The following is a 12,000-nucleotide window of genomic DNA, read 5'->3' on the forward strand; positions in this document are numbered from 1 at the left end:
CCACCTGGGGACAAGAATAAAAGCACTGTCCTGCTTTATAAACCCAGTAAATCTGGGCATGAGGTGACATAAATACATCAGTAACATGAAATCCCAGGAGCTGGGTCATAGATTGGCTTCTCTGCACGTTGCGTTGCCCAGCCGGAGCATCTCACGACTTCTAGCAGCTCCTCGTGTTTCCACTCAGCCCAGCCTGGTGGTGTGGTCCTGTTTACTGCAACCAAAGATTAAAAAAAAAAAAAAAAAAAAAGATAAATTTGAAGTTGGGGTCAGAGGGACCAGGTTTCCTCCATCTTGCAGTGTTTTCACGTGTTGCTCTTGCTGGAGCTGCCAGCCTTTGGTTGCACCCCCCCACCCTGCCTGTCCCGAACGTGCATCTCTGGGATGCTCCGCTCGCTGCCCGTTGGTGTTGGAGGACCGTGGGACAAATAAAGCAGCAGCAAGGCTGCGGAGATGGTGCCCCGTTAGAAGCACCATGCCAGGAACCCCTGATCCGCCCCGGCTGGTGGTCGGCTCCGCCGTTTCTCACACTGGACTGGAGCATGTGGTCGCCGTGGTCCATGGGAGAAGGAGAAGAGCCTGGACGACCGCAGCGCTGCTTGTTTTAATAGATGTGCTCCAAAACCTGGGGATTTTCCAGAGTCAACAGATCCCGAGCCAAGGTATAAGCCAGAGGCATTGCCTAACCCGGCAGGCAACAGAGGGCCAAGCTGAAGGAGCTCTGCATGTAAATGCTCCTTAAACAACGGTAGGCTGAGTTAATCCAGCAGTAGCTCCGGGGGGACAAACTGAAGGCTCAGTCCTCCCCCTTATCTCTTCTTGTCACTGAGCCGGAGGACCGAGCCCAGCGCACAGCACCGCAGAGCCTGGGATGTTCGTGTCCCGGCTTTTGGGGCTTTTTAACCACGTTCTTGCCTTCTGGTTGGTAGAGGGGCGGAAGGGCCGGGCTGTTTGTGGTGCTGCGGGGACCACAGGCATGGCCTTTGCTGGGAGAGGACTGGCGATGGAGGAGAGCGGCAGTGGAGCCTGGACGTGGGGGTTGTCCCCTGGCCCTGAGAGTCCTCCAGGCTTCTGTGGCATCTGTAGGACCACACGGAGGGTGCTGCTTTGCCCCTGCACGGGTCCATCCTGCATCCCGACCCGAGTCCTGCTGGAAGCTGTCTGCAAAGCTTGCCCTTGACTTACACCAGCATGGGGCTGATGAGAGCGAAGCCCATCACTTCACACACGTATTCTGAGCTGGTGTTTGCTCTCCAGCACCAAACCAAATGAAACGGTGAGTTTCTGAAACACCGCTCCCCGAGCTGCGCACCCGACAAACCCTGGCTCTCTGCTAGGGGGGAGTTCGTAGGAATATCCCCGAATCCTGAGCGCCCCGGCACCCCATCTGCAAATGGTTTAGGAGCAGGAGCAGGTTCCTATTTGGGGTGCGCAGCCCCAAAACCTGCCGAGCATGTGTGCTAACGCTGGCAGCGCCACGTTGGGTGCGGGCAGCACCGGGCTGCGCGTGGCAGCCGCTGCAGGCAGCCGCAGCGAGGAGGAGAAGTGGGCACGGGCACGGCACGTCATGGTGGTGTTTTGTTCATCCTCACTAGGGAGCAGAGGAGAAACAAAAGCTGGAGCAGCGCAGGGCACGGGGCTGGCTGGGCGAGGAGGAGAAAAAAATAATTGTGCAGAATTTCATCGGGGAGCTTGAAAAGAGGCAATTTTGTGAGCAAATAGTTGCCTCCCAGAGCAGAACTTCCCCGTCTCCAATTTCAAAATTCCATTCACATCAACATCCACTTTCATGTTGTAAAACCTGGGGAAAAAGGGGAAAAAAAAGCAGCTTCACACATTTCACTGCAAAAGCCTCATTTTGGTGAGGAAAAGGGGGGGAAGCACTGCTTTGGTGGTAGTTTATAAAAAAAAAAGCCCCCCCCAAATGAAAGTGTGAAAATACTCGGGGACCCGAGGCAGGTGTGGCTGCCCCGAAGCCTGGGGCTGCTCCTGCCCGCGTGGGGCTGAGCCGGAGTGGGGCTGAGCCGGAGCGGGGCCACGAAGCGGCTGCCAGAGTCCAGCCCTGACCTTAAAAGACGTGACTTTTCGCTTTACCCTGCTCGGGGAGAATGAGAAGCAGATTTGGTCGGGACCGACTTCAGAAGTGCCTCTGGCCTCGCACTGCAGCCACCGTCCCCGTTTCCCACATCAGAAAGGCGGGAGCAGCGGGCCCGGTGCAGATGCTGCTCTCTGATACGTATGAGTCCTCCTGAGTTTGGCACGACAGGAGCAGGGGGCAAGTGCTCCCCTCCCGGCCATGGGTCTGACCCGAGCGGGACCTGCTGGCCAGGCAAGAAGGGGCGGGTTCGGTCCCATAAAAGCAACCGGAGGAGCATAGCAAGGAGCAGGGATGGTCCACAGCAGCATCCTGGGCGGCTCGTGGGGATTTCGTCACTCCAAGGAAAGCCCTTTCCCTTCCTCCGGGCAGCACATACGGGGTTAATGCTCTGCCTCATCCCCACAGGTGTGGGGCAGGTGCCTCTGCTCAGCTGGCCCCATCATGAGGCCAGAAGTGAGTATAAGAGCAGGGTTTGGGGAGGTTTCTCTTCCTCTTTGCACCTCTCCTTCCTCTATAGGAGTCAGTTGGTGCCTTCCCTGGGGAAGAGGAGCCGGGGCAGTTCTGCCTGCCCTCTGCCTCTGGGCTTGGCTGGCTCCTTCTCTCTGTGCCAACCTCCACGTGCAGTTAATTTGGCATTGGGCAAGGTCCTGGAGGAAGCTCGTGGCCCTCTTGCCTGCCTGGCATAGAAACCCTAGAGAGCAGCTCAGCTGGAAATGCCTTTTGCCCCAAGGAGCAGCTGGAAAAGCACTCGGTCTCCGAGGGGCTCAGCCAGCAGCGCTGCAAACCTGCCCCAGGACCGTCACGGGCCATGCAGCCGCTTGCCTGGGGCCAGCAGCAACACTGGAGGAGCCGGTGCCCAGGAGAGAAGGTGAGCCCGCTGCTGGCTTATGGACTTTGCCTGGCTGAGCTGTATTAGTCCCAGTGTGGAGATGTTAGCAGCTGGGTTTCCCCATTTCCCAGCTTTTTAGGGTAGCAGGTCCTTCTCTGCAGATCCCTTGTTGGGTTTTTTGTGGTGGAAAGGTGGATGAGGAGGTCTGTGTGCCCCTTTGCTGCAGGGATCTGTCCTGCTTGTGTCTCTGTGGTGCCAGTGAACCCCCAAAACATCCGGTGTTGGCGTCTTCTGAATGCTGGGAGAGGTTTTTGCTTCTCCTACTACACAACCGAGATACTTGTGCGTCGGTGGTAGTGGTGGTGTGTTGCTGAGATGGCTGCTTTGTGCTTAGCATCTGCTGCATCTGTGCAAAGCGCTTTTTACTCTAATTTTCCTTTTGTATTGTTTTTGCTGTTAGATATAAGGGACAGCATCTTCTGTCACACGACAGCCTCCTCTTAACTTTCCCAACGCGCGCTGGTAAATCCAAGGTAGGCTTAACTCAAGAAGCAACATTAATCATCAAATCTATAAGCAGGATACAGAAAGGCCAAGTGTGAATAATTACTGCTTAGATGCTAATTACCCAGGCCCAGACCAAACCCAACATATTAAATACACCGCTAACGGGAGCGGCCTCTCGACCACATTGCTGTGTCCCCCATAGCTCTCCTACTGCTCTCTCTGCAGGAGACTCCTCCAAACATCTGCTCACACGTGCAGATCCCAAAATATACTTCTGTATTTGAGCTGGGGAGATGAGATGGGAGGGACCTGACTCGCAGCTGACAGGCTGAAGGAAGGGCAGATCCTGCACTGGGATCAGCAGAACACAAAGTTGCTCCTCTGGGGATGTGCTGCTGGGACTGGGTGCAGTCTCGTTCTTGGCCCTCCTGGTTTAGGAGGACGCGGAGCAGCTCCATCTGTGGGTCAGAACCTGGGAAGTGGTGCCGGGCTCATGGTGCAAGGGTGGGTGTTCCTTGGGTGGGTGCCCAACCCCTCCCGGGGGAACTGGGGGCAGACCCGGGCTGGCAGCCTGGGAGCTGAGAGGGGTCAGTTCTCCATCACTGTGTCCAACCTGGTCCCTTCTGGTGTGGAGGCACCCGTTGGGTGAGCAGCAACGTCCCCTCCCAGGCTGGGAGATCCTAAAGCTGGATCTGAGCCCTCCGAACACCCGTGGGGTGGTGTTGGTGCTGGGCAGAACCCCGTGACCGGTGGGTGCTGGGGACTGCGCTGACTCTCTGCTGTTGGTGAGCCCAGCCCTGCAGCCACCTCTGTGACTGCCATCCGTGCCGGACCCTCCTGGGCTCTGCAGGCAGCTGCCAGCCGCCCCTCCTGCCCGCTCTGCCGAGGGCGGCTCCTGGGGAAAGTGGGGTGGGCTCAGGCGCTGCCCCAGCTTCGGGCTGGATTTCCGCCTCTGTTACCCGAGGTGGCATCTCTCCCCGGGGCAGGGTGACTCTTCCCCCAAACCAAGGGGGTTCAGCAGAGCGACACTGAGGACACCCCAAGAACTGGATCTGCCTGTGGAGCATTTTGCATGGTGAAGGGAAGCCGCAGCTGTCTCTCAGCTGGTGGAGGAAGTGGTGTGTGCACGGAGGTGGTTCCCTCTGCCATGGCATGGTGCAGGACCCCCCGGCTCCCCTTACTCTCCCCCATCTCCCACCTCCTGCAGCTCTGTGCCAGCCAAACCCCCCGGCCCCTCCGCAGGACCCCCCCCACCCCACCCCTTGCTCCCGCTCCAGGGCTGCCCAGCACAAAATCCTGGCGATGCCCGTTCACCCCGGCCGAGGGGGCACTAACAGGAGAGAGGACATGGAAAGATTTTTTTGGTGCCAACTTTTTGGCATCAGCAGCGCCCGCTCTAAGGTCGGGCAGCGCTGGGGCAGGTTGAACCGTCCTGGGGGGGCAGATCTGGGATGGGGACAGGCGCCCATGGGAGCAGAGCTCATGGCTGGGCTGGGGGGGGGGTCTGGTGGTGGCAGTTAAGCTCCCTCAGACTTTGGGACCTCCATCCTGCTCCAGCCCATCTGTTCAGCATCTCTCACTGGAAATAGGGGTGGGGGGCCGAGGCGGCAGGTGCCTACCGGGGTGCGCAGGGGGCACAGCCCCCTCCCCTGCCAGCACCCAGGGGGTTCAGCTGAGTTGTGACGGGATCAAAATATTTTGTGCCTGGAAAATGAGGAGCGTGTGTGAGAGTGAGGATGGGCTTGTGTTGGGGGGTGCAACCTTCCCCTGTCACCTCCCTTCCAGCCTGAATGCTTCTGCCATCATGATTAATTTATCAGGTACTTATGAATATGCAGATGAGACTCTGGTTTCCAGGCTCTGCTTTCAGGAGAGAGGCTGTGTGATGGGCTTTCTGCTGCTGCCGCCTTCGTAAGAAGAGAAATGTCATGTACGGGGGTTTAAAATAAATAAATAACTGTGCTGCCGAGAGCATCTGAGTCTCAGCGGCTCCGTGGGGCTGTGGGATCTCCTTGTTCCTCAGTGTCAGGGATTTTTATGAGTGTCCCCATGTCATACGCACCCTGTCTCCCCCAGCCTGTGTGGTTACCTGTGATGCAGAGACATCTTGGCCAGTTCCAGCCTTTGAAACCTTGACTGAAGCCCCAGAAACTTCCACTGTGAGCGAGGGCTGGGTCCCCCAGGACAGGGGAGGTTTGGACAGATGGGTGTGTTGGGCGGGGGGGGGGGGGGGGAGAGGGGTTGAGTCCTGCAGGAACGGAGGGTTCTCCTAGTTATGGTCTCCTTTCCACTGGAAACTCCAAGGTGATGGAGATGGGGAGCGGTTTGGGAGGCTGATGGGTGCATGTCTGTGGCTGCTTGGCTAAAGCAAGGGCTGCTCCTCTCCGGCCAGGCTGCCTGGAGGGGGGCTGTGGGGCAGGAGGGGGTGCAGGGGTTTTGGCTTCACTGCTCGGCTGTGCTGACCTGCGGGCATCCACAGGAGTACCTGGGTTTTAAAACTTCCCCCAAATACCGTGTGCAGCTGCAGCTTCCCAGCCAGGGCTACGCATGCAGGAGCTGCTGCTGCTTCTAATCCTGTTGCCGCGGCACCTCTCCAGCTGCACCCGTGCTGGGGAGCTGGGAGATGGGCTGGGGGGAGGCTCTGGGGTGCCCCGGGGTCCCAGCCCTGGGGTCTGGAGCAGGGAGAGGGCTTCTCCCTGGCCCCACGGGTGAATCTCCCCAGGCCAAAGCACCCAACTCTTGTGTTTTGCAGAGCGCTTGTGCGCTCAGCATCGCTCCCGCCAGTGCTGCTGCACCTGGACGGGGGTTTTACAGGTTTTATACTTTTAATTTATTTTCTGGGGCTGTTCGGAGGAGCAGCAGGGGAGGGGAGCGTGGCTCAGCCCCGCAGCCGGGTCCGGCTTCCTGAGCAGGAACGGGTATGCCGAGGGGGGGACGGAACGGAACGCAGCGCTGCCGCCCCTGCCCCTTCCTCTGCCCCGCAGCGGGGTCGGCCCCCACCCCCTCCCCAGCCCCGGCGGGGCGCTGCGGCTCCCGCGTGGGGCGCCAGGGGGCGCTGTGGGCGCGGAGCGGCGCGCGGGTGCGGAGCGGGGGGGGGGGGGAGGGAGCGCTCCGCGCTTCGGCTCATCTGCGGCTGTAACGCGCCCGCGGAGCGCCCGCCCCCACCTCCCCGGCTCCGCAAGCCCGGGGTTTGGTTGGGTTTTTTTTTTGGGGGGTGGGTGGGGGGGTGTCTCTCTCCGGGAGCGGGGCAGGCTGCGCTCCCGCGGTGGTGCGCGGGCCTGGGGAAGGGGTTTTGCCCCGTGTGGTGGTCTGGGCGGGAGGGGTCCCGGGGGTGCGGGGGGCAGAGGAGCGGCTCCAGCTGAGGGATTTGTGCTGGATACTGCGCGTTTTGCACGGGCTTTTTAAAAAAAATGTAATAATAATTCTCATCTCCTGAAGTCGGCCGGGGGGGTGGTGGGTGTGAGGAGCGGCCCCGGCTTCATTCATTTGGTGTAAAGGAGGGGAAGGAAAAAATACACACACAAAAAGGGAAGGGGCGGGGGGGCAAAGGAAAAATCCGCACGCACCACCAAGCGGCCCCGCGCGGTGATAACAAACTCCAACTTAAAAAAAACTTCCCGAGCGCGTCGGGGGACGCGGAGGAGCGCGGAGGCGGCGGCGCTGCTGCCCAGGTGCCGGGGGCGGCCGGGCCGCGCAGGTAGGGGCAGGGCCCGGGGGTCCCGCCGGTTTCCCCCCGCCGAGGGAAGCGAGGAGGGGACACCGGCCCCGGCCCCTTCCCCACCTGGGACTCGCTGTGCGGGGCACCTCCAGACCCACGGGGGGGCTTTTGTTGCCTCCTGCCAGGCGGGGGAGGGGGGGGGACGGTGAAGCTGGATGGTGCTGGGGAGGGGACAAAGGGGGTTTGCCGGGGCTGGGGGGGGGGGGGGGTGGACGAGGGGTGTCGGAGCCTCCGCAAAGGCTCCCCGGTGCAGAGGGGAAGCGGCGGCTCAGGAGAGGGGCTTCCGCGGGCTGCGGTGTGAAGGAAAGCGAGGGCACAGCAACTTTATAATCGACTTTTTATTAAGATTATAAATTTAAACAAATCTGAACAGTTTTACCCGGTGATATACAATTCCATATGCACAAAAATACAGGCTTACAAACAAAGAAAAAGGAGGAAAGAAAAAAAAAAAAAGACCCCAACAGACCGTTTGGCAAAGCATCCTCAGTTACACATAGTGCTGATACTGTGAAGTTGGGAGTGGGCAGGCTGAAAAAAAAACCACCAAAAAACCCAAAAACAAGGAGGGGAGGACGACCAGAAAACCCACCTTTTTACAACAAAAGGTTTTTCTTTTTAAAAAATATATATATAAAAAAATCAAGACGCTCTACAGAAGACAGATCTCTTCACAAGACCAAACAATGCTGGTTTTATGATTTGGAAGGCTGAAACCAGAACAGTTGAACTTAAGGAAAGAAAAAAGGGGGAAAAAGAAAAAAAAAAAAAAGAGTAAGAGACCCGACACAGCACACCGGAGACGTGAGTAGTGTTACACGGTTACCTGCGGCATCACAAACACACACCGAGGCGGAGGCTCCGGGCTGCCGGGGGCGGCTCGCCCCCTCCCCGGGGCGGCAGGGAGCAGTCCGGAGGGACCCCTGGCCCCTGCTTTACCCCCCACCCTCCCCAAATTCAGCTCTCGTAACCCTCCAGCTTTACCCTGGCACAAGCGGTGGGAAGGAGAAGTCACATCGCACACGTTTCTTCTGGGAGGAAAGTTGAAATGTTTTCATTTCTGCCTTTTTTTGTTGTTGTTGTTGTTTTTCCTTTTAAATATATAAAGAAACGCACAAAAGCGAACCGGCAGCGGCTTGCTTCTCCCCTCCCCGCACCCCGAAACCAACGGAGCCGGGGCCGGAGGGACCCCGCTGGGGCAGCCCGGGGCGGAGAGGGGAGCCGGGGGCGCTCCCCGCCGCGGGGTCCCGGGGCCGGTGCTGCGGGGCCCGGCTCTCACGTGGCGCTCCCCGCCGCCAGCACCGGCCCCGGGAAACCCGCCGCAAAGAGAACCCGAGCGGACACAAAGAGGATTATTTAAATAGGTGCTTCGTTGTTGGTTGTTTTGTTTTGTTTTCGTTTGTTTGCTTATTTTTTTTTTGTTGGGCTTTTTTCCTCTCATCTCTGCAAAAATAAAGTCCCAAGATCTTAGATTTTTTTTTCTTTATTGTACAATTTATAAAACACTAGCGTGGCTCTGCCCTCCCACCTCCCCTGCGCACCCCTCGGCACCCCCCACCCCCCCCTCCCCTCGCCCCAACCCCCCCCTCCCCGCCTTTGTTTCAGGGTCCCCCGCTCCGGAGCCGCTGTCCCTCAGATCGCACCCCCGTTTTGCAAACAACCCCCCCTCCCCTCCCCTCTCCTCGCTTTGCTCCCCGCTCCTCTCTAAAACGCGACGATGGCCCGAGTCCAGGCTCCCAGGCTCGCCAGCGCCTGCTTGCTGCACAGCTGCCCGTTGAGGGGCTGCTCCGAGTCCGCCTGCTGCCGGCTCACCAGCCCCGTGAAACCGGAGCCGAAGATGGAGATCAAGTTGGAGATGTTAGAAGAGTCCTGGGGGTGCTCAGCGCTGTACTCCTCGAAACGGGCGCGTTTGGTGCACGGGGCGAAGGGGGGGCCGCCCGCCACCCCGCCTCCCCCCGGCTCCCCTTCCTCCACCCCCTCCTCTTCCTCCTCCTGCCCCGGGTAATACTTGCGCTTGGTGCCCGGCGTGGGCGGCGGGGAGGCGAGCCCCGGTGCCGGTTGGCAGCAGCAGGGGCACTGCGAGCAGCAGTCCTGGTGCAAGTACCCGTTCTCCACCGTGGTCACGACGTGAGTGTCCAAATCCAGCACCGTGGTGCGGCTGCTACAGTGCGGCGCCCCGCCGCTCCCGAAGTCACAGCCGGCGGCGTAGAGCAGCCCCGGGGGCGCGCTGCTGCTGCTGCCGCCGCCGCCGCCACCGGGACCGGCGCTGCCGGCGGCCCGGTAGAAGCCCGGGGACGAGTCTCTGCAGGGCGCTCGCTGCAGCTCCGGGGGCGCCGCGCACACCGGCACCTCCAGCAGCTCCGCACCGCCCCGCGCCGCCGCGCAGCTCCGCGCTTCGCGGTCCTGCGTGTCGGCGGGCAGCGGGAGCGCCGCCAGCTCCGGCGGGGCGGCGGCGGGCGGCGGGCAGGCGGGCATGGCGAGGAGCGGGCCGCCGTCGGGGTAGTGCTGCTGGCGGCGGTAGAGCTCGGCGTAGCGCTCGCTCAGGTAGAGCTGCCGGGCGTTGCGGAGCACATAGGAGACGAGCAGGTTCTTGTGGAGCTTGATGCCGCCTCGCTGCGTGCGGGAGCTGTGGATCTTCCGCAGGGAAATACTGATCAAACTCTGCGCATCGAGGGTGCACTCCATCCTCCTCCGGCCCCTCAGCATCTGCTCTCGCCACCCGCGCAGCCAGGCACCCCGGGCCGCATCCACACGGCAACCGGGAGGGTGCGGAGGGTCGCAAAAAAGGAGGATAAAGAGGCGAGGGAAGGGGGGGGAGGGAAATAGAGGGGGGGGAAGGGAAGGGGGGGGGGAAAGAGCCTGAGGTTGCTGGAGAGGGGGGGGGGAAATAGAGAGGGGTGTCTTCAGGGGGCGGCCAGCGGCGGGAGCAGAGCGGGCATCGCCGTGCGCGCCGGTGGCTCCCGCTGCTGCTGCTGCTGCTCGCCGCTGCCGCGCTCCGTGCTTGCACGGCGCGTGCAGGCAGCGCCACCAGCGCCGCGCGCGCCCCCGCCCTCCCCGCGCGCCGCCCCCGCCCGCCCTCCGCGCGCGCGCGCCTGCCCCGCCCCCTCTCTCCCTCCACACTCCGCCCGCCCCGCCCCACCGGCCGGTACCTGTCGCGCAGCGGCACTGAGCGCCCGCCCGCCCAGCCCCCGCCTTTTATAGAGCCGCGCCGGCCACGCCACGCCCCCCCCGCGCGCGGCCAACGGGACGGCGGCGGGCGGCCTGACGGGCGGGAGCGATGGCCAATAGGGGCGAGGCGGGCCCCTCGCGCTGTTCAAATGCTGACAGGCGCGGCGCGGCCTGGGAGGGCGGCGGGGACCTGGCGGGGGCTCGGCCGGGCCGGGGGCACCGGGTTGTGCCGGGCAGCGGGTGCCCGGCGGGGCTGTGCCCAGCCGCGGGGCCGGGGCGCCGCCTACCCTGTGCCGCTCCCCTCGCACAGGTGAGCGAGGGGCGGCTCCCGCCCCAGTGGGCGGCCCCGAGCAGCCGCGAGGGCGGGGGCACCTCCCGGGGACGCGGCGTGGACCGCCCCGCTCCGCTCTCTAGGGGCACCGGACCCCCGCACGCCTCGCACCGCGACGCCCCCGGGGGCACTGCCTACCCCCAGCACCCTCGGTGGTACCGGCACCCCCCCCCCCCCCCCCGCCCTCTGGGAGCCCCCTCCCCGGGCGGGCTGGGGCTGCCCCCCTCCCGGCTGGACGCAGCCCCTCGCCCCCCTCTGCGAACCCCGGTGCACCCCCTCTCCTCCTCGGCGGCATTAAAGGTTGTGAAGGGCTGGTAGCACCGCTGGTTCCCCCCGTGGCCCCACAACTTGCAGCCCCCGGCAGGCACTCACCTTCCCCCACACACGCTTCGTGGAGAGAAGTCATGTTTTCCCCCCATGCGGGAACAGGACTGTGTATCAGTTGCTGCTCAGAAAGTGCCCCAATCACACCGGTTTTTCCCCCAAAGTGGGAGTAGGGCCATATACGGGTTGTTGCTAATTAAGGGTGCCCATCCCACCTTGCTGCACACAGGTGCCTCCAATCTGTAGGGCAGGAGGGTCCTCACAGGGTGCATGTGATGTGGGGGGAGCTCTGGGCAGGCTCTTATGGGATGGATGGGGTTGGGGGGTTCAGAGCTGTTCCTGCGCTTGCTGCTTAAAGGACCTGGCCACTGAGGGACCCAGCCAGCTGCCTGGGGAGCAGCAGTACTCGGAGGAGCTGGAGGTGCTACAGAGGAGCAGGCCTTGACCAGCAGGTAAGAGCTGGGGGGGTGTCTTAGGGTGGTGGGCTGCAATGCTATGGTGGGAGAAGGGGTTGTGAGCTGGGGAGCCTGGGAGGGGCTGCAGTGCTGGGGTAACAGGAGCGGCACAGCTGCTTCTGAAGCAGCATTTTCTGTCCCCTGCCTTCTGCAGACGAGGGGGTTTCCCCACTGACTGCAGAGGTTCCCCATGCTGGGTGCCTGCTTTGGGGAACATGCTGGTGTGCATACCTTAGTGATGACTATGGGCAGCCTTGTATCTGCAGGTTGTGGAGAGCCCACTGGATAGCAAACCTCCAAAGCTCTTGGTCCCGTTGGTGCAGCCTAGCCTCCAAACTGCAGGGGTGGTCGTGCAAGGTTGTCACTGGGCTCATCAGCTTTGGGGGCACTGTGCAAAGCCTGGGCTCTGTGGGGGCATGCTTGGAGGGTTGGGGGCTTTGCTTGCTTCCTGCCCTGGTTGGACTCTGCTGGTTCAGCTCACCTGTGTTCCCCACCCAAGGGAATGGGAGCAGGCCTGGTGCCGTGGAGGATTTTCTCCTTGTGGAAGGCCCTTGGGATAGCAGCTGGGCT

At 61.8% G+C, this 12,000-nt stretch overlaps 1 protein-coding gene across 1 annotated transcript; it reads right to left on the bottom strand.

Annotated features, from left to right (window-relative positions):
* Positions 1 to 8,814: 8,814 nt before the first annotated feature.
* IER5L (immediate early response 5 like) lies at positions 8,815 to 10,198 on the bottom strand. The gene has a single exon (XM_054849231.1). It carries the CDS (start codon positions 9,856 to 9,858, stop codon positions 8,857 to 8,859), a length of 1,002 nt encoding a protein of 333 aa, XP_054705206.1. The 5' UTR covers positions 9,859 to 10,198; the 3' UTR covers positions 8,815 to 8,856.
* Positions 10,199 to 12,000: the final 1,802 nt, after the last annotated feature.

This window comes from Grus americana, chromosome 20 (assembly GCF_028858705.1).
Source record: "Grus americana isolate bGruAme1 chromosome 20, bGruAme1.mat, whole genome shotgun sequence".
Taxonomy (NCBI): domain Eukaryota; kingdom Metazoa; phylum Chordata; class Aves; order Gruiformes; family Gruidae; genus Grus; species Grus americana.

Excerpts from the sequence above, each read along its gene's own strand:
- IER5L (XM_054849231.1), bottom strand. The coding sequence starts at position 9,858 with ATGCTGAGGGGCCGGAGGAGGATGGAGTGCACCCTCGATGCGCAGAGT.